Source organism: Thecamonas trahens, assembly GCF_000142905.1.
Source record: "Thecamonas trahens ATCC 50062 unplaced genomic scaffold supercont1.62, whole genome shotgun sequence".
NCBI lineage: Eukaryota > Apusomonadida > Apusomonadidae > Thecamonas > Thecamonas trahens.
In genome coordinates, this window is record NW_013657618.1 from 42291 (window position 1) to 61313 (window position 19023).

At 65.3% G+C, this 19023-nt stretch overlaps 6 protein-coding genes across 6 annotated transcripts in view; 4 read left to right on the forward strand and 2 right to left on the reverse strand.

Moving 5' to 3' along the window:
• AMSG_12371 (uncharacterized protein) overlaps positions 1-326 on the reverse strand; it is a gene marked incomplete at both ends in the record, with an annotated part of 4216 nt that extends 3890 nt beyond the window's left edge. Inside the window, one exon of the mRNA XM_013897924.1 lies at positions 243-326. Coding sequence (XP_013753378.1) covers positions 243-326 — 84 coding nt within the window. The remainder of the gene's footprint in view (positions 1-242) is intronic.
• Positions 327-705: 379 nt separating this feature from the next.
• Positions 706-1869, reverse strand: AMSG_10612 (rhodanese domain-containing protein; the record flags this gene model as incomplete). Its single annotated transcript, XM_013897876.1, has 2 exons — positions 1032-1869; positions 706-987 (listed from the first exon to the last, which is right to left on the reverse strand). Exons 1-2 carry the CDS (start codon positions 1863-1865, stop codon positions 706-708), a joined length of 1116 nt encoding a protein of 371 aa, XP_013753330.1. The 5' UTR covers positions 1866-1869.
• Positions 1870-5641: 3772 nt separating this feature from the next.
• AMSG_12372 (uncharacterized protein) lies at positions 5642-9281 on the forward strand (the record flags this gene model as incomplete). The annotated part of the gene is made up of 2 exons (XM_013897925.1): positions 5642-9166; positions 9238-9281. Exons 1-2 carry the CDS (start codon positions 5779-5781, stop codon positions 9279-9281), a joined length of 3432 nt encoding a protein of 1143 aa, XP_013753379.1. The 5' UTR covers positions 5642-5778.
• Positions 9282-9881: 600 nt separating this feature from the next.
• Positions 9882-12109, forward strand: AMSG_12373 (uncharacterized protein; the record flags this gene model as incomplete). The annotated part of the gene is made up of 2 exons (XM_013897926.1): positions 9882-9893; positions 10020-12109. The coding sequence occupies 2 exons, from the start codon at positions 9882-9884 to the stop codon at positions 11709-11711; spliced, it is 1704 nt and encodes a 567-aa protein (XP_013753380.1). The 3' UTR covers positions 11712-12109.
• A 3708-nt stretch (positions 12110-15817) lies between these two features.
• On the forward strand, positions 15818-17964 carry AMSG_10616 (katanin p80 WD40-containing subunit B1; the record flags this gene model as incomplete). The annotated part of the gene is made up of 2 exons (XM_013897877.1): positions 15818-15941; positions 16032-17964. 2 exons carry the CDS (start codon positions 15818-15820, stop codon positions 17957-17959), a joined length of 2052 nt encoding a protein of 683 aa, XP_013753331.1. The 3' UTR covers positions 17960-17964.
• A 184-nt stretch (positions 17965-18148) lies between these two features.
• AMSG_10617 (phosphatidylinositol transfer protein 2) lies at positions 18149-18991 on the forward strand (the record flags this gene model as incomplete). The annotated part of the gene is made up of 1 exon (XM_013897878.1): positions 18149-18991. The coding sequence occupies one exon, from the start codon at positions 18149-18151 to the stop codon at positions 18989-18991; it is 843 nt and encodes a 280-aa protein (XP_013753332.1).
• Between the last annotated feature and the right edge of the window lie 32 nt (positions 18992-19023).

Below are 19023 nucleotides of genomic sequence, written 5' to 3' on the forward strand. Positions count from 1 at the left end.
GGGGGGGGGAAAGCGACACAGGTGGTGGCAACATTGCAACGACATGGGGACGGCGCCAAAAAAAAAGGATAATTGATGAAATGACCATGGGTAATGCATGGGTCATTCACGTGGCTGGCGCCATTGTTGGGTGAACGGCCAATGTTGGTGGGGGAGGGGGAAGAAGGGGAAGGAAGGGAGAGGGGGAGGGGGGGGATAGAGCACAGCAGAGAGGCCAGAACAAGAGAGAGTGGTGCACGTACGCATGGCTGTCCATGGGTAGAGGTGGTGGTGAAGGAAAAAAGCGCTAGCAGAAGCAGCATGTTCATCACTGCCTTGCCCCCCATCATTCTCTCGCTGCCGTAGTTGTAGTGGATCAGCGAGTCAAGAATGCGGCGAATGAATGATCTGCGGGCGGACATTGCGGCACAACGACCAATGGCCAATGATCAGGGTGTGAAATGGTTGAGTGCAAACAAATTTTTACGATGTGGTAACAGCGCAAGCATTCACACAGCATTCACGTGCGGCCATGGCAGGCACCTGGGCTGGTCATCCCCCCCAAGCGGAGAGCCGCACGCACATGCACATCCGCACACACAAACACACGCACGCAAACAGACACGCACACATCAAAGAGCCAACGGCTGGGTGAGCCTGTGCCAACGTGGCTCACATGCACTTGTTGGCGGCGGAGAGTGGTCGACGCCAGCTGGTCAACGCCAGCTAGCTCGAGGTCACCACCGGATGGGCGTTGTTGGCGGCGGGCGAGCCCCAGTCCTGGCCCCACTCGGACCATGAGCCATCGTAGACTCGGACCGACGGTGCCGGGAGGCCGGCCTCGCGGGCGACTTGCGCGGCAAGGGCGAGGACGCACGCAGTCACGCCCGAGCCGCACGAGGCGATGACGGGCGCGCCGCCGCGATCGCCGACCGCAGCCGCAATGGTCTCAGCGAGCACCTCGGGCGAGCGGAGCCGGGTCGTTCCGGCTACGCCCGGCTCGAGGAGCTTGGCGTACGGCAGCGAGACGGCATGTGGCATGTGGCCCGAACGCATGCCGGGGCGCGGCTCGGGCGTAGTGCCGTCGAACCGGCCGGCGGCCCGGACGTCGACCACAACCGGGTCGTCGGGCCGGGCGCGGCGGCAGTAGCAAGCTCCTCCACCTCGCTCAGCGGCGCGATCCACGTCGGATCGAGCTCAAACTCGCAGTACGGCGCAAACGCGTTGACAGCCGTCGCGTTGGACGTCAGCCGCAACATGTACGCCTCAGCGTCGAGCGGATGATCGTCGCGGAGCGGCGGCTCGAGCGCGTCGACCGACTCGGCGAGGACCGAGACGTTGCGGATGCCAAAGGCGCGGAGCATCCACCAAACCCGCGGCGAGTGGACGCAGCCTTCCGAGTCGTAGACCACAATGTGCGAGCCGGGCGCGTTGTACGGGGTGAGACCAAACTTGGCCAGAGCTGTGGTCACCACCTCCTGGGTCGGCATCGAGTGCGGCAAGCCGGCCGACGAGTCGGCCACGGCATCAATGTCGACAAAGTACGTGCCATCGACGGCGCCTTGCGCGCCAGCGGCATTGGCCATGGCATCTCGCGCATCGGTCGGCTCCGACTTTGGCGCCCTCACCCGCCGCCGCATAAAATCCGCCCATCCCGATTCGCCCGCACCTGGCGAGAGGTACCACGATGCGTCGAGGAGCAGCGGCGGAGTCTCGAGCGCTAGCACTTGCTCCGCCGTCACCAGCGAGGCCAACGGGGCCACGGCCTGAGTCGCCTCCACCTCATGCCCGTCGAGCACATGCACCCTACGCCCGCCACACACTCCGCCCCACACGCCCCGTCCCCGTCCCCGTCCGAGCGCAACACCTCGCCGCAGCATCAGCATCGTCGTCTCTGCCTTGTCGACTACGTCACGTGTCGTCGTCGTCGTCCTCGTCGTCGTCGTCGTCGTCGCCCCACCGCCACCTCTCATCGTCGCTGGGGTGGGGGTGGGGGTGGGGGGTGGGGGGTGGGTCGTGTACAATATTTTTTGCTGGGACAAGGACAGACTGTGGCCCTTCTCCCTACGCATCCAAACTACTCCCAATTCACACCACCACCACACACACACACACACACACACACACACACACACACACACACACACACACACAGACGCCGTTACCGTGCCCGCGCCCAGACCGATCTCTTGCAACGGCCATGACGCCATCACAGCACGCCATCAGTTCTCACGTGAATTTTCGAGCAGAAAAAAAATGTCCAAGAGCAATCCTGAGGAGTTCTCGCGCTCTGTAGATAGACTTGTCTACAGGCAAGCGATGTCTACCCATCTGCTTGTCCATCTCATGCTGGTCGCTGCTTTCGCCGGCATGGCAGCCGCCTCGGTCGCCTGTGGCTCATCGTCGGCGCTAGTCGGCTTCTCGGCCTCGCTCTCCTCGCTCGCCCACGGCACTTCGGGCGTCGTCACCGTTGTCGACGATTGCACGCTGCGCGTCGATCATTTTCATTACGACGGCCTTGCTCCCGGAGCTATCTTTGCCTTGCTCTCACCCTCGGGCTCCCACACTCTGCTCATGGGTGCCCCGATGACCGCTACCACTCGCTTCGCCGACGCCTCGCTCCTTCTCCGCCTCCCGCCTGGCGCCGCCCTTATCGCCGGCGACTCGTTCTCGCTCTGGTGCGCCACGATGGCCATGGACATGGGATCAGTCAAGCTTGTCCCGCCCTGCCAGTCTACCGCATCGCACTACGTCGGCTTCACTGCCTCACTCTCTTCGCTCGGCCACAACGTCGCCGGCATCGTCACCGTCGTCGACGACTGCACTCTCGAGATCGCCGACCTCGATTACGACGGCCTCGCGCCGGCGACATACATCTCGCACGCCGCATCGCCCGCCGGGCCCTACTCCCGCCTTATGTCTGGCCCACTTGTTGTCCCGCCCTCGCGCTTCCTTCGCATCGTCCTCGACACGCCGCTCACCTCGGGCGCCGGCGGCATCGTCTCGGCATGGTGCGAGACCGCCAGCATGGACCTTGGCTCGGTCGCCCTCGGCCCGGCCTGCGCCGCCACTTCCCCCATCGTCGGCTTCTCTGCTTCCATCATCACTGCCATGCACGACGTCGCCGGCATCCTCACCGTCGTCAACGACTGCACCCTCCGCATCGATGACTTTGGCTACGACGGCGCCGCTCCCGTCACAGACATCCGCGGCGGCTCTCATCTTGGCGCCCTACAGGCCAACGGGACCATGCTCTTCCCGCAACTCACACGATCCTACCATCATCACACCCTTGTCTTCCGCCTCCCGTCCTCGACCTCGCTGCTCGACATCGGCGTCGTCTCCGTCTGGTGCTCCACACTGAGCGGCATGTCGCTCGGCCATGTCTTCCTTCGCGACATGTCCGGCTGCGAGCTCCCAGCTGCCTACGAATCGGGCTACGCAGCATCGCTGCCATCGCTCGCCCACTCGGTCGCCGGAACCATCACTCTCATCGACGGCTGCACGCTCGCCATTGACGGCTTTGCCTACGATGGCGCTGCGCCGCACGTCCACGTCTACGCCTTTCCCAACTCGGCCGCCCGTGACGCCGGGCCAGCGCACGGCGTCTCCATCACAGGCACAAGGCTTCACGGCGAGTTTGCCTCCTCGCATCTACAGCTGGTGCTTCCGGCCCCAGCCACCATTGCCTCGCATCCGGTCATCTCCGTCTATTGCGTCGCCATGGCCATGGACATGGGCTCGGCTGAGATGAGGCCAGCGTGCACCGCCGCATCGCCGCTCATTGGCATCCCACTCGCCCTCGCCCACACAGTTCACGCTGTGGCTGGCACCATCACGCTCACTGATGACTGCTCCTACAACGTGACAGGCTTCTCCTACGACGGCGCCGCGCCCACTCCATTCTGGCGTGTCGCCTACTCGCGCGCAGGCCTCGCCGGCGGCCTTCGCGCCTCGCACGCGCAAGCTCTCCCGGCCCGCGACGATGTGCTCCGGATCACCCTTCCCCCGCCGCTCGACTTTGTCACTACACCTATCAACGTCATCTCGCTCTTTTGCGAGACCATGGCGATCGACATGGGCTCGGTCAACCTCGCCGAAGCACGCAGTGCGGCGCTCTGTCCGGCAACTCCGGCCTCTCCCAAGATCGGCGCCGTTGGCGCGCTCTCGCGGCTAGCCCACGGTGTGCGCGGCTCAGTCACTCTCATCGACAACTGTAGAGCCCAGATTACCGGCTTTGCCTACGACGGCGCTGCTCCTGATACTTACATCTACGGCTTTCCGGCCGGTCTCGCCCCTGGCGCGCCAGGCGCGCTCGGCATTCCTCTCACCGGCGAGCTCGGCGAGACCCCGTTTGATGACGATACGCTCGTCGTCTACCTCCCAGACGGCCGGACCTGGGACAACATCGGAACCATCTCGGTCTGGTGCGCGTCGGTAGGCATGGATCTCGGCTCGTGGTCCACCGAGTCCGCTGCCCGCACATGCGCCAGCTCGCTCTCGGTTGTCGGCCTCGAGGTCTCACTCATCAGCCAGGCACCGCACGCCATCTCGGGCACCATCACCATCACCTCGGATTGCACCTTTACCATCTCCGACTTTACCTACGACGGCGCCGCGCCCGACGTCCACATTGCCGTCGCCGCCTCACACGCCGATCTCGTCACAGCCACCAACGTCATCCTCGTCTCGCCCTCCATCGGTGGGCCGTACTCTGGGTCGCAGCAGCTCGGCTTCGTCCTTCCGGGCACCATGACCTTTGCCGACGTTGGCGTCGTCTCGGCCTGGTGCGAGACCGTGGGCATGGACCTCGGATCAGCATCGCTCCCGCCGCCGCCGGCACACTGCGGGCGATCGATGACCTCGCCGCGGGTCGGCTTCATCGCCTCCATCGGCAACAAGGCACACGGCGTCTTTGGTACTGTCGTCATCACCTCGGATTGCACCCTCGAGATCCGCGACTTCTACTACGACGGCGCAGCGCCGGCCACGTACCTGGCCGCATCAGCCACATCGCCGTCGTCCACCAGCTACCTCGCCCCGCAGCAGCTCACCACGGGCTACGCTGGCGCCACACTCAAGATCGCCCTCCCGGCTGCCATAGGCACTGTCGATGTCCTCTCTGCTCTCTCGGTCTGGTGCGCAAGCGGCGCCGGCATGGATCTGGGCTCAGTCGTTGTCGCTGCTGCCTGCCCCGGCCCTCCGCTGTCAGTCCTCGCTCACGCGCGCGGAACGTTGCGGCCAGTCATGCACGACATCGGCGGGAATGTGGAGATCATCTCGGACTGCGCCATTGCCATCACGGGCTTCACGTACGACGGCGGCGCGCCGGCGACGTTCTGGACCGTCGCCAGCAACATCAGCGCGCTGGCCGCCGGCGCGGGCTCGCCACTCCCGGGCATCGCTCCCCTGGCCGACGCCACGCCCGGCCCCATCGATCTCATCCTCCACCTCGGCCCACCTGGGATGTTAGAGACTATCTTTGACGACACAAGCTCGGTTGTGCTCTCTGCGCTCTGTTTGGCCATGCCGCAGCCGATGGACCTCGCCGCCGTCGTCATCCGCCCACCATGCCCCGCCACCCACCCTGCCATCGGCACCTCGGTCACCATCGGACCGGGCGCACACGGCATCCGTGGCCTGCTCACCATCGTTTCGGATTGTGCTCTCCGCATTGATAGCTTTTACTACGACGGCGCTGCACCGGGCGTCTAACTCCACGGCGGCGCTGTCGCCGGATCGCTAGCCCGCCTCTCGCCGCTGCGCTTCGTCGCGCCCTACGCCGGCGCATCGGTTGAGATGAGCCTCGCCGGACAGATGACATGGAGCGAGGGCATTCAGACGCTCTCGCTCTGGTGCGAGACGATGGGCATGGACATGGCCTCGATTCCGCTCCCGCGCCCGCCGTGCTCCGCCACCTCGGCCTACATCGGCGCAACCGGCGAGCTCTCGCGGCTCAACCACGGCGTCCGCGGGCGGATCACCATTGTTGACGACTGCAGCTTTGTCATTGACGGCTTTTCCTATGACGGCGCGGCGCCACAGACCCAGATTCTGGTAGCAGCGTCGGGCGCGCCCTCCGACATCGCGTCGGGCGTCCATGCTTCGGGCCCGATCGGCTCGGCACTGGCGGGCGCAAACTCGCTGTTCTTCAGGCTCCCAGGCAGTGCGACGTTCTGCGATGACATGACCTTTATCTCGGTCTGGTGCGTTGCCGTGGGCGTCGACTTTGGCTCGGTCTCGCTTGCCGAGTTTGAGCTCCCGGACTCCAGCGCGAGCGGGAGCGGAAGCACCGGCGGAGGCGCCGACTTTAGCGACTTTGCCTCATGCACGCCGCTCGTTCCGGGTGCGATCAACCTCTACTGGCGGCTACACGAGGCCGAGGGCGTTGTCGAGTACGGGATGGAGGGCGATCTCAAGGACGGCGAGTGGTTTGGCTTTGGCTTTGCCGATCCCGCGCTTGGCCGGGTGGCCATGGTCGGCGCCGACGTCACGCTGGTGGGCCACGCCGCCGACGGCACTCCCTTTGCCCTCGACTACTTTCTCGAGTCGCAGCGGCAGTGCAACTATGCCGATGAGCGCAATGCCGGTGTCTGCCCTGATTCTCAGCAGGACGCGCAGCTTATCTTTGCCGAGACAGCCGGGGGCGTCTCGCGGTTCCGCTGGACCAAGCCGATCGACGGCGGCGCGGCCGACGCGTGGGACGTTGACGTCGACGTAACGGCCGACGCCTCAATCGTATGGGCTCGCGGCCCACAGGCGCCTGACGATGGAACGGGCGAGGTCAAGATCCTCAAGCATCTCGGCAGCAACCGCGCTCAGGATCCGCTCACCCTGCGGCTGGCGTCTTCGTTCCCGCTCGCCTCGTGCGCGCCTATCGAGGTCGGCGGAGGCGGAGGTGGGGGAGGGACCGGAGGCGGGGGTAGCGGAGGGAGCGATGGCACCCTCGGCGGGGTGACGACCATCGAGGTCAAGCTGGGCAACAATCCCAACTATCCCAACCCGCCTGCGTGGGGCATCTCGTACCACCTCAACGGCATCGAGTCGCCGGTGCTGTACGTCGTCCGTGGGACCGAGTACACCTTCCGCGTCATGGCAAGCTCGGATCACCCATTGTACATCACCTCCTCGATCGAGGGCGGGCGATCTGAGGCCGATGAGGTCGTCTACGCCGGATCGGCCGACTCGTGGGGCACCGTCGCCTCGCCGGCGACTGTCACCTGGACGCCCGATGCCTCCACCCCGGACCTGGTCTACTACCAGTGCTGGTCACACCTCCGCCTCGGCTGGGAGATCGTGGTCAGCGAGCCTCCGGTCCTCCCGCCGGGCTTCCCCGACGCGAGTCGCTTTGATCACGTCCGCATCCTGGTCTCCGAGCCGGAGCTCAAGCTGTACTGGACGGCCGAGGCGGGCGTGCTCGACTTTCAGGTCGAGGGCGCGTACCGCGGATGGATCGGCCTCGGGCTGAGCTCCAGCGGCGGCATGACCGAGTCGGACGTGTGGGTCATGTGGGTCGATCACGTCAACTGCGCCGCAGGCTGCGCTCACGACTACTCGGTCGGCGCCAGCTACGGCGTGCCGACGCTTGACACCGCAAACAATCTCGAGGTGGTCGGCGGCGCGCAGATTGGAGGCAAGACCATCGTCCGCGCCCGGCGCGCCTTTGACACCGGCGACGTTGCAGGCGACATGGTCATCCCCGCCTCGGGCGAGGTGACCCTCATCTTTGCCGCCCGCGCCGCAGGCTACCCCATCACTCCCGCTGCGCTTGCCAAGCACGACGCCGGGACCAACGGAGCAGTCGATTTGCAGCTGCTTACCGGCGGCAGCGGTGAGGCCTGCCCAGCCAACTGCACCTCGCTCGATCACGGGCTCTGCACGCCGACCGGGTGCGCGTGCAGGCCCGATTGGGTCGGGCGCGACTGCGCAACGCCAGCAACGGTCGTCCTCGACTCGGCGGACATTGCGCCGGGCTATTACACCTTTGCCCGCGAGCTCGGCGGTGGATACGTCCTCCACTGGAAGATCCATCCGGCGCGCAACAACAGCGCAACCAGCGCGGCCGGTCTGCGCGAGCTCGGCGGCGATGTGGTGGAGTTTGCCATGGTTGCGCCGACAACCGGGTGGATCGGCCTTGGCATCAACCCGAGCGATGGCGGGATGACTCAAGCCGACATGTACGTCGGGACGGTGACCAGTGGTGGGCAGGTGAGGGTGGAAGACCGCTGGTCGTCCGGATACACCATGCCGGTGCTCGATGAGACACTTGGCGGCGGATCTGACGTGCTCGGCGCAGCCGGAAAGGAGGAAAACGGAGTGACGATCATCAAGTTTGTGCGGGCGCTGGAGGCGACAAGCGCCGGTGACAAGACCATCTCTCGCGGAGCCAACACCTTTGCCTGGGCCTACGGCAGCAGCGATGTCTTTGCCAAACACGAGCCCGGGGCCAACGGCGCGGCGGCGGTGGATCTGGCGACGGGCATGGTGACGATTATCGACGAAAGCGGGCGCAAGACGGCGCATGGCGTGCTGATGTTCGTGGCGTGGGGCGTGATGGCCTCGTCGGCCGCCCTGCTCGCTCGCTATGGCAAGGCCTTTGCCTGGTGGTTCCCCATCCATATCGCCGCCAACGTCATCGCCGTCCTCCTCACTCTTGTCGGCTTCTTCCTCGCCGTCGCTTTTACCAAGAACGACTTTGACTATGCGCGCAAGTCGCGCGTAGCCTTTCTCCACGCCATCTGCGGCCTTACCGTCTTCATTGCCATGTGGTGGCAGGCCGGCCTCGGCATCCTCGCCGATCGCCTCTTCGACAAGCTCCGCCTCCGTCCGCCGATCTTCCCCGACGTTGTCCACTGGTGGACCGGGCGATGCACCATTGGCCTTGCCCTCTTCACCGTCCTGCTTGGCCTGGCCGTTTTTGAGGCCTCCGCCGCTGTCATCATCGTCTACCTTGTCTACCTCTTGGCCCTGGTTGTCATCGCCTTTACCCTCGATGCCGCCTTTGGCCGCAACAGCCGCAGTGATCACCTCCCGCGCCCGGCCGTCGACGCAGAAACCTACACCGCTGGCAACAAGGTGGAGCCTTCGGACGAGCCCAATAGCAGCGGCTCGCTCCGCGGCTCCAAGGCTGTTGCATCGCCGTCGATCGAGCTCCAGCCCATCGAGTCGGACGAGATCCTGCCTGCCCGTCCGCCTGCCCCCATCGCCTCTGCCCATCCATCGACGCCAGGCCACGTCCCTGTCCCGCCCACTCACAAGCGCCGATCGCGGCGGCGGCGGCGGCACCGGGCTCCTCCTACTGATGCTGATGGCACAGAAGTAGCGCCAATGCCAGCGCGACAAGGGTCCAAGCCTGAGCCCCAGCCCGAGCCCGAGTCGAGGCTGGGCGACGACAGTGGCAGCGCCGACATGTACTCGTACTCGGCGTCGGACGCATCGTCGTCAACAGGCATCGACGACGTCGGTGCTGCAGACAGCAGACCAGCTGAAACAGCCGATGTGGCTGGCGGTGAGGTTGGAGGCAGCGGTGATGGTGTAGACGGAGGACGTCAAGACCCAGGGCGACAACATCGCATGTTGGACAACGAGAGATGAAAAAAGAAGATCAGTCGTCGGCGCAGGTGTAATAGCGCGTGCATGGAGGCGACGTGAAAACAAGCGGGATGACGGAGAGATGACGAGGATCAGATTGAACACATGCGCGTGTTGCAGGTGGTGACTAACCATCCGCGATGTAGAGCAGATTGTCTACCAGCAGCGACCGGCGGCAAAACACAGACACGTGTAGGACGCAAGGTGGCGGTGTTAAATTTTTATATTCGGTCGGCGATGGCGACGGCGACAGCGTCGAGCGGCGACACTGCACTCTCCTGCCAGCTCGCGCACAGCAAGCAGCCAACGCGATGAAGGCAGCAGTGCATACAGCGCAGGCGGTGGCGGTGGTGGTGGTGATGGCGGTGGCGATGGCGGTGATGGTCGTGGCTGTGGCGGGAGGAGCGGCTGGAGGCGGGGGGAGGGTGAGGCGCGGCTCCGACGGCGAGGGGGACGGCACGGTCGACGCGGCGTGGGGCAACAGCGGAGCGCGGCGATGGGACGGGCTGGCAACGCTGCGCAAGGCGGTTCTGGTGCGGCCGATGGGCTCGGTCGACGCGGCGGCCGAGGCGGGGCGGGCAGGCGGAGCAGGGGCCGGCGAGGCCGACAACGGGTGCGTGGCGGCGGACGGGGCGGTCCTCGGTGGCGAGGAGTGCGTGCTGCTACAGGTGGCACGGAGCGGGACGCCAAAGGTGGTGCGCGGCGTGGCGGCGGTGGCGAGGTGGCGGGCTGTCGCCGCCTGGGAGCCGGCGTACCTGGCGAGTCATGTCGCCGCCCGCCGCCTGCCGGCCGTCCGCATGGCCCGCGGCCCGGTCATGCGCTACTACAACGCACTGCGGGACGGGGCGTCCTTCCAGGACATGCCGGCCGTTGCTGCCGCCCATGCTGCCTCTGCGTACCGTGTGGATGACGTGCCCAAGGATGCCTTCTTTGCCTCGCTGCGCATGGGCGGCGGCGAGGGGAGCGACGGCGGCGAGGGGAGCGACGGTGGCGAGCCGGAAGAGCCGCGCATCGACGACTCGGGCACGTGGGCGTACTACGGCAACTCGCTGCAGGCGCTCGGTCCTGTGCTGATGGGCGATGTCGAGCCCGTGGATCAGTTTGTGGTCCGCAACGCGACGTACGATCCGGCGACGGCGCACGGCTTCCGCAAGACACAGATGTGGATCGGCCGCAACGGAACGGTCACGCCGTTGCACTACGACTCGTCGTACAACTTTCACGTTGTTGTCGCCGGCCGCAAGACCGCAGTCGTCTTCCCACCCTCGGCCTGGTCCGCCCTTGGCCTCTTCCCGCATCTCCATCCGCGGGCCAAGCAGGCCCGAACCGAGCTGTACTACCCGGGCGCCGGGCGCGTTGCGCCGTCTGCCGCTGAGCGGCGGGCGCTTGGCGGAGTCATGGGCTTTGAGGCCGAGCTGGAGGCCGGCGACGTGCTGGCCATTCCGCCGTTCTGGGGCCACGCGTTCATCACCACCTCGCCAGTGGCCATCTCGGTCAACGTGTGGACTAACTACCTCGACATCCACCTGCTTCCGCAGATCATGGCCGTGCCCATTCCCATGATCAGGGCCGATCCGGCGTCTCCGGCGGCAGTCCTCTCGATGCGGCTCTTCATCCGCGTACTTGTTGCCATTGCCCACGACGGTAACGGTGACGACACCTTTTTCCGCTCGCTGTACGACCAGCGCTACGCCCCGGTCGCGCACGAGTTGTCGTGGGCGGCCAACGTGGCCGCTAATGCGAGCAGCAGCATCAGCGATGCTGCCATCAACGGCCAAGCAGCTGCCGCGTCTGATGGCACCCGCCCACCTCGCACCACTCGCACTTTCTGCGAAGAGGCGCTCTCCGCCATGCCGCCTGCCACCTGCCGCGCCAGCTGGCTCCGCGAAGGCGACGACGCCGCCGCGGTATGCGACGGGCCCGACTTGGCCGCCGACGAGCTCTTTGCCACGCTCCGCCATCCGTTCATTGAGACTGCGTCCACAATCAAGAGCCTCATCGACGACGCCGTCCCCGGCGGCGTCCGCTCGTCCTCGGGCCTTATTGTGCTCGGCAACGTGGTCGAGACGCTTGCCCTCACCGCTGTTGACGGCGACGTCTACGATGTCGCGCCGTTTCTCCATGATCTGGCGTACTGCTAGTGTGGAAAGCATTTAATGGCGAGTGGAGCGCGGATCACTCGCGGAGGTTCTTGCGCCGCTTTCTGCTTCCGGAGGTGATGCTCGAAGTGGGCGCGTCGAACTCGTTGTCGAACTCGTCATCGAGCTCGTCGTCGACCCAAACCCGGCGCTGGGCCATGTGCCACAGCCTGTTGAGCGCGACAGCAATCGAGTCGCTGTCGTTGGCATTGTCGTAGCCAAAGTACCGACCGAGGTTGGTGAGCCAGCGGACGCCAAGGGCAAGCCGGCGATCACGCGGGACCGCGGCCCAGATGGCGTGGTAGACGGTCTGGAGTGTGGCATCGGGGTGCGTGACACTTTGCAGGTGTGCGGTCCAGGAGTACGGCAAATTGTTGCGCGCGTCGAGAATGTCCGTGAGCCTGACGTTGCCTGCGAGTGCGGTCTTTGCGCCGCGATCGCAGGCCGAGATGGCGGCCATATGGGCCAAGACTTCGCCGCGGTGCGCGGTCATCATAAACTCGCACATGAGCTCGCCGTAATCCGAGTCGGTGACCGGCTCATCGAGGCGATCGCGTTCGAGCTCCTGGGCGGTGAGCATGATGAAGATGTACGGGTACGGGATGCGGAAGGCCCAGAACGGGAGGTACGGCCCGCGCTTCTTCGGGAAGAAGTTGCCGAGGCCGTTGTAGTTGGCACAGTCGAGGCCAAAGGTGAAGACAGCCATGGGCAGGCAGCGATCAAAGACGCCGTGGACTCTAAAGTCGATGTCAGTGACGAGGTACCTCCGTAGATGGTTAAGCAGGATCGACCGGCACATGTCGACCACAAACAGGAGGTCAAGCCACCGAGTGTGGCAGGCAAAGGCCGACTTGAGCGACGACTGCGAAATGTCCACGGGAGCGATGAGGATGCCACTTTTGACAACGTCCATGAGGGTGACCGGCGGGATCTGGGCCGGACGGCGGCCGTCGCGGTACCGCTTGGTCCAGTCTGTGGAGATGCTGGCCGTCGGCGACTCCTGGGTCCCGTAGAAGACCATCATGATGACCATCATCCGGCGCGTGAGGTACGCCTGGGCAATGAGGGGATCAGAGCTCGAGGCGGGAGCCGGGTACTCGTCGCTCCACTTGAGGCCGAGCTGGGCAATCATCGAAGTGGTGGCCCAGGCGGCGATGGCCTGGGCGTGGTGGAGCACGTTGACAGGATCGACATTGTACAGCCGGACCTCGGACGGCGGAAGGAGCTGGCGGATGTTGGTCTGGTACGCGTTGACCCGCTTCACAAAGTCCCTGTTCAAGAAATGCGTCCACAGCGGAGTGGTGCCGGGCGGCGGGTTCATCTCGTTGGGCAGTGGCCACCGGAACTTTCGCGGATCGGGATCGAAGAACTCCTCGCGAATGCGCAGCCGGGTGGTCGCCTCCTCGAGGACCTGCAGCTGCTCCAAGTCCGCATGCATGTCCAAGGCATCGTCTGCCGCCTGCGGAGGAGTAGCCGGCAACACAGAGGCTCCGGCGATCTCGTCCAAGCTGAGAGGTGGCGGCGGGGGGTCAAACGTAAAGCTGATCCGAGCACCATCATCCACGGCCTTGCGCAAGTAGAAGCTCCCGTTGGTACGACCATGGTCAAGGTTCGGCCGTGTGGGTGTGTTGTGAAGGACAAACACGCCGTTTCCGATCTCTGGGTCGCTGGCGGCGGCGCGGATGAGCTCGATCCATGCCGTCTCGCGAGAATCGGGCATGGCGGTGACCGCGGCCTGTACCACTGCACCAAACTTGGCGAGCAGGCGGGGAATGAGCGCCGAGTCAGCGGCGAGAACCTCGGGCGGAATGATGCCTTGGAGCATGACGACAGGATCAGCGCCCGGGTCGTTTTCGAGCTTGCAGGCGAGGTCACCGACCCAGCCGCCCCACACCGCGGCAGTCTGCGTGCCGCCGTTGTACTCTACGACTGGGTGGCCGTCGCCGTAGACCGCCAGATGCAAACCGCAGATCTTCTTGGCGGCTGACCTGTCTCCGCCGACGGTCACTTTTTGCTTGGAGAGGCCGAGGCGGGTGCAGCCGGGGTAGCGGCAGCGGTGCTTGACGCACACGCCGCAGGCCGGCGTGGTGCAGTTTGGCTTGAAGCAGACGCCGCAGAACTGGGACTGGCCCTGCCGCGGCTCGGCGCAGCCAACGCACTTGTGCGCAGTGCAGAAGGCCGATGCGGGCATGACTGGACTGTCGCAGGCGTAGGCTATGCTCCACGGATGGGCGTTGTGGGCACACAGCCCACTGCTCGTGTGCCGAGCCACCGCCACATCGGCCGCTCCCAGGTCAAAGGTCGGGTCGAGGTCGTTGCCCACAAAGGGCATCTCTGAAGGAATTACCATGGCCATGGGTCGGACAGCGACCGGGATGGGGTTGACGTTACGGTCCATAGATGGCGGCGGTGTGAAGGTGTGAGTGCAGTGGTGCGCGTCCTCCGCCTGTGCGACTTGACCGCGGCGTGTTCCTTTTTGTGAAGAAAAGTGTGACGTTTACTGCAAACGTAGTACGGCGACAAGAATGGATGTGACGCCGTCTGACAGGCAGCTCTACTCGCGTGGGCGTGATGAGAGCGGCTTCTTGCTGCATGGCGGGATCGCCACTGTCTCTCTTGCTGCAGCGCCAAGTTGACGACTGCAGAGTTGAGCGCGTGCAACGTGTCAGAGGGTTCGGTGAACGCGAGCGGACGAAACAGTTTTCCCCGGCATTTCTCAAGATATAGGCCTCGTAGAGACTAGCCAACCATGCCAACAGATAGTTTGCATTGTACGCCACAGATGCTTATGCTGTACAAGCGAACGACGCCCTCATCTGCGCCGTGTCCGCTGATTCTCGGCCTGGGGCTGTTTCATAACAACTCACGATCTAAACTATATACTCATATGATTATATGGACAAAATAATATAAAAACAAAAGAAAGTACCAAAGTATCAAAATTTAAGTTTGAATTTAATAATATTACTATAAACCATTAAATATATTCAAATAATATATATGTATAGTTTAAAAACCGTATTTTTGCCTTGAGGTTTCAGCTACACTCGAGCCCTTGCCGTACTTATCTTCCACGCTTGCACTCCCCGCGCAACGTCTACGCACATGAAGCCACATGAACACGCCTGCTGCCTCAATATCTAGCAAGCTCGCTCACTTGCCGCCGTTGTTTAATGCTCGCAGCGCCACACGGGCCGTGTGTGGCACCGCCCTGTCTTTGGCTCTCGGGGAGCCTCGCCTGACAACATGTCGCCACACGGGCAGCTCGACCATCGACGCATGCTCGAGCCGAGCGCAGGGCTACTTATCAGAGGCGAACGGGCAGGCGGATGTGATCCTGCGTTTCACAACTCGCCGGCGCTGCGATTGACTGCCTGCTCCAAGCCGACAGGCGTTGCGACCCCGGTGTGGCCAGCAGCGAGGCAGCGACCGCCGCGGCCGCCAACGGCACACCGATGCCGTGGCTCTCCTCAGCATTTGCACGGCGTCGCATCTGTCAACCACACTCGGGCGCCGCACAGTGCCGCGTGGCCACTAGCCGGGCTTGGACCGCCCAGCTCTATCCTCAGCCGCTGCCGCCGCCCCTTGCGTGGGCGGCGGATCGGGAAACCAGCGCGGATTCCCGGCGCGCAGCAGCTGGCCAGCGAGCCGCCCTTCATCGGCATCCAGCAGCCGCAACAGCGCGCGTCCCGCAGCCATCCGCTCCTCGACTGCGGCCGAGCCGGGCGGTCCAACTGCGGCCGCGAGCTCAAAGGCCTCGCGCACATTAGCGCCGTGCTTGGCGGCGAGAACCGGGTGCGGCAACCGTGCCACCGCCCTGCGCAGCGCCCGGTACAGCCCCAACGCGCCGCCGTGCCACACTCTGCCCGCCATCTCTGCCCGTTCCCCCCTTGCCGTCTGCCGCGTCGAATAGCCAAGGGCGGTGTCCCCCTCCCTCGTCCGACTTCCCGCCTTCCGCCCGCGCCCGCCTTCCGCCCGCGCCCGCCTTCCGCTGGCACTGGCACTGGCACCTGGCTGCGACAGCGACCACTCCACCCCCCTCCAGACGCCACCCCCTCCACCCCTACCCCACCCCACCCCCACCCCCACCACTCACCCCACCCTCCACCATGCGCGCCTCCTCCTCCTCCTCGTCGGGGCGGACCGAGGCGTACCGCCCACCCCTCCCACCCACTGCGCGCCTCCTCCCTCCCTCCCTCCGTCGGGGCGGGACCGACGGCGTACCGCCACTCCGTACCGCCCCCGCCCCCCCCCCCCCCCCCCCCCCTCCCTCTCTCTCTCTCCCTCCCCCCCCCTCTCCTTCCCCACTCACCCCCCTCACAGCCGAGTTCAAGGCCCACGAAGCACCGGTCAACGCGCTAGCGCTGGGGACAAAGTCCGGGCGGGTGTATGCGTCGGGCGGCGACGACAACGTGGTCAACGTGTGGGCGGTCGGCTCATCGCAGAGCATCATGACGTTGCGCGGGCACTCGTCGCCGGTCGAGGCTGTGGCGTTTGACGCCAACGAGGAGGTGGTGGTGGCCGGCGCACTGTCCGGGACGCTCAAGCTGTGGGACTTGGAGAGCCAGCGGCTGGCGCGGACACTAGTGGGGCACAAGGCCAACTGCAAGGCCGTGGCCTTTCACCCGTACGGCGACATCTTTGCCTCGGGCTCGCAGGACACGAACGTCAAGATCTGGGACGTGCGACGAAAGAACTGTATCCAAACATACAAGGATCATTCGCAGATGGTGGGCGTGGTCAAGTTCTCGCCCGACGGGCGCTGGGTCATCTCCGGTTCGGCCGACGCCACCATCAAGGTCTGGGACCTGACCGCCGGCAAGCTCTTCCATGAGTTTGCCGCCCACTCGGGCGCCATCACCAGCCTCGACTTTCACCCGAAGGAGTTTGTCCTCGCCTCGGGCTCGGCTGACCGGACCGTCAAGTTCTGGGACCTGGACGCCATGACGCTCGAGTCGTCGTCGGCGCCCGAGGCCACCGCCGTCCGCTGCATCAAGTTCCACCCGTCGGGCGAGGCCCTGCTCTCGGCCTCGCACGACTCGCTCAAGGTCATCGACTTTGAGCTGCTCGAGGCCGACGGCTCGGCCTCGGTCCTCGACGTCGTCTGGGTCGCCTGGCCCAAGCTGGCCGACTTTGGCCTCACCGCCGCCACCCAGCTTGTCGGCTATCACTTCCACCACAAGGTCATCGGCGGCTGGCTCATCAACCTCGACAACCTCCGTCCCTTCCGCGACATTCCCGAGCTGCTAGCAAGCGCCGCAGAGCCGGTGGCCAAGGGCAAGGGCAAGGGCAAGGGCAAAGGAAAGGCCAAATCCAAGGACAAGGCCAAGGCCAAAGCCACAGCAAGGGCACATGCACTGGCACATGCATCCGCGCCCACACCCGCGACCGCCCCGCTTGACGTCTCTACGCTGTATCCTGCAGCGGCCGAGGCGGGCGCAGGCGCAGGCGCAGGCGCGGGCGCTGCCTCGAGCGGAGGCGGTCCACGGCGGGTGCCGCGGTCGCCGCGAGCGGCGCGGCAGGCGCGGGTGCCTTCTGCTCATCTCTCGTCGCCGAGTGCCGGCTTTCCGGCTCCAGCCGGTCCGGGTGCAACTCTGAGTGCAGCCAGCGCGCACGCATCGCCGGGTGGCGGCATCCCGTCATCGTTTTCGGCGCCGCTCGGGCTTGATCCTGCGGCCTTTGTGCACGCGCCGAGCGGGGTGCGAGCCGGACGTGGCGCTGGTGCTGGCACTGCGCTTGGCCCGCTACTGGAGAGCGGGCCGCCAATGCAGGCGGTGCTCTCGTCGCGGCTCCACTCGCTCAAGCTCGTGCGGGCGCTGCTTGCCGACGGGCGCGCGACGGCAGCGGTGGAAAAGCTGGTCGCTCTCAACGATGCCGCCGTCCTTGTCGACGTCCTTGCCACGCTCAACGGCAAGCCCAACTTTTACTCGCTCTCACACTGTGTGGCACTGCTGCCGCCGCTCAACGAGCTCCTTGCCTCGGCGCTCGACCGCCACGTCGCCGTCGCACTCCAGACCATCCACATCCTCATCGAGTCGTTTGGCCCGCTCCTCGTCACCCACACTCAGTCGCCAGTCGACGACATCGGCGTTGACATCTCCAAGGACGAGCGCCGCCAAAAGTGCGCCTACTGCCTCTCGGCCTTTGCCACCATGGTGCCCACCGTCGCCGCCCTCACCGCCCGCGACGGCGACATAGCTGCACGCGCCCACACCCTCCTCCTCTCGTTCGACGAGTACATTCCGCAGTAGTCCCCCCCCCCCCCCCTCGTTCGATCCATCGCCCCTCCCTCCCGCCCTCCCCTCCCTCTCCCCCCGCCGTTTTGGCTGATGTGTGTGCCACGTCGCCCCACGAGTGACATGCTCTCCCCCCCTTCGCCTCCCCCGCTACGTTCCGCACCCCTCTCACAACCCTCCCACCCCTACCCCCCTCACCCCGCCATGTCCGACCGCCTCCCATACACCCCGCCGTACGCACCAGGCCACCGCTCGGTCGAGTACCGGATCCCAGTCCCGACGTCGCTCGACGAGTACCAGAAGGCGCTGCACTACATGACCGGGCGGACGGCCAAGAAGGAGGTGGAGACCGGCGACTCGGGCGTCGAGCTCATTGTCTCGGAGCCGTTTGACGACCCGGCGCGCGGCGGTAAGGGCGTGTACACCGAAAAGGTGTACCACCTCGAGTCGCGCATGCCGGCTGTCGCCCGCAAGCTCCTGCCCAACTCGGCCAAGGTCGTCCATGAGTTCTGCTGGAACGCCTTCCCCAACATCCGCACTGAGCTCCACGTCCCGTTCTTCAAGAAGGCCTCGGTCATCATCGAGTCGCGCCACGTCGAGGGCCTCGACGTGCCCGACTCGGTCTTTGCCGACGCCGAGCCGTGCCCGTCCGACACCCCGGTCGTCGTCCTCAACATCGCCTCGGATCCCACGCCCGAGAAGGATGCCTGCGACGAGGAGGAGCCCTCGCTGGTCTCATCCGCTACCACCGGCCGCCTCCCGCTGGCCCGTGACTGGCTCGACACCGCCGCCGCAGGCACCGCTGCCAAGGACACCCCCTACATCACCGTCTGCAAGCGAGTCATGCTCACCTTTAGCTACACAGGTGTCCAGAAGAAGGGCGAGACCTCGGGCCTCGACTCGTACAAGCCTATCTTCCTCACCACCCATAAGCAGCTGGTCTCCTGGATCGACGACTGGTTCCCCATGACGCTCGAGGACTGCCGCAACTTTGAGATCGAGATCCTCGAGCAGCTCGAGGCCTCCAAGTCCAAGCCTGAATCCTAACGTAGCCCCCCCCACCCCCCCACCCATGCCAC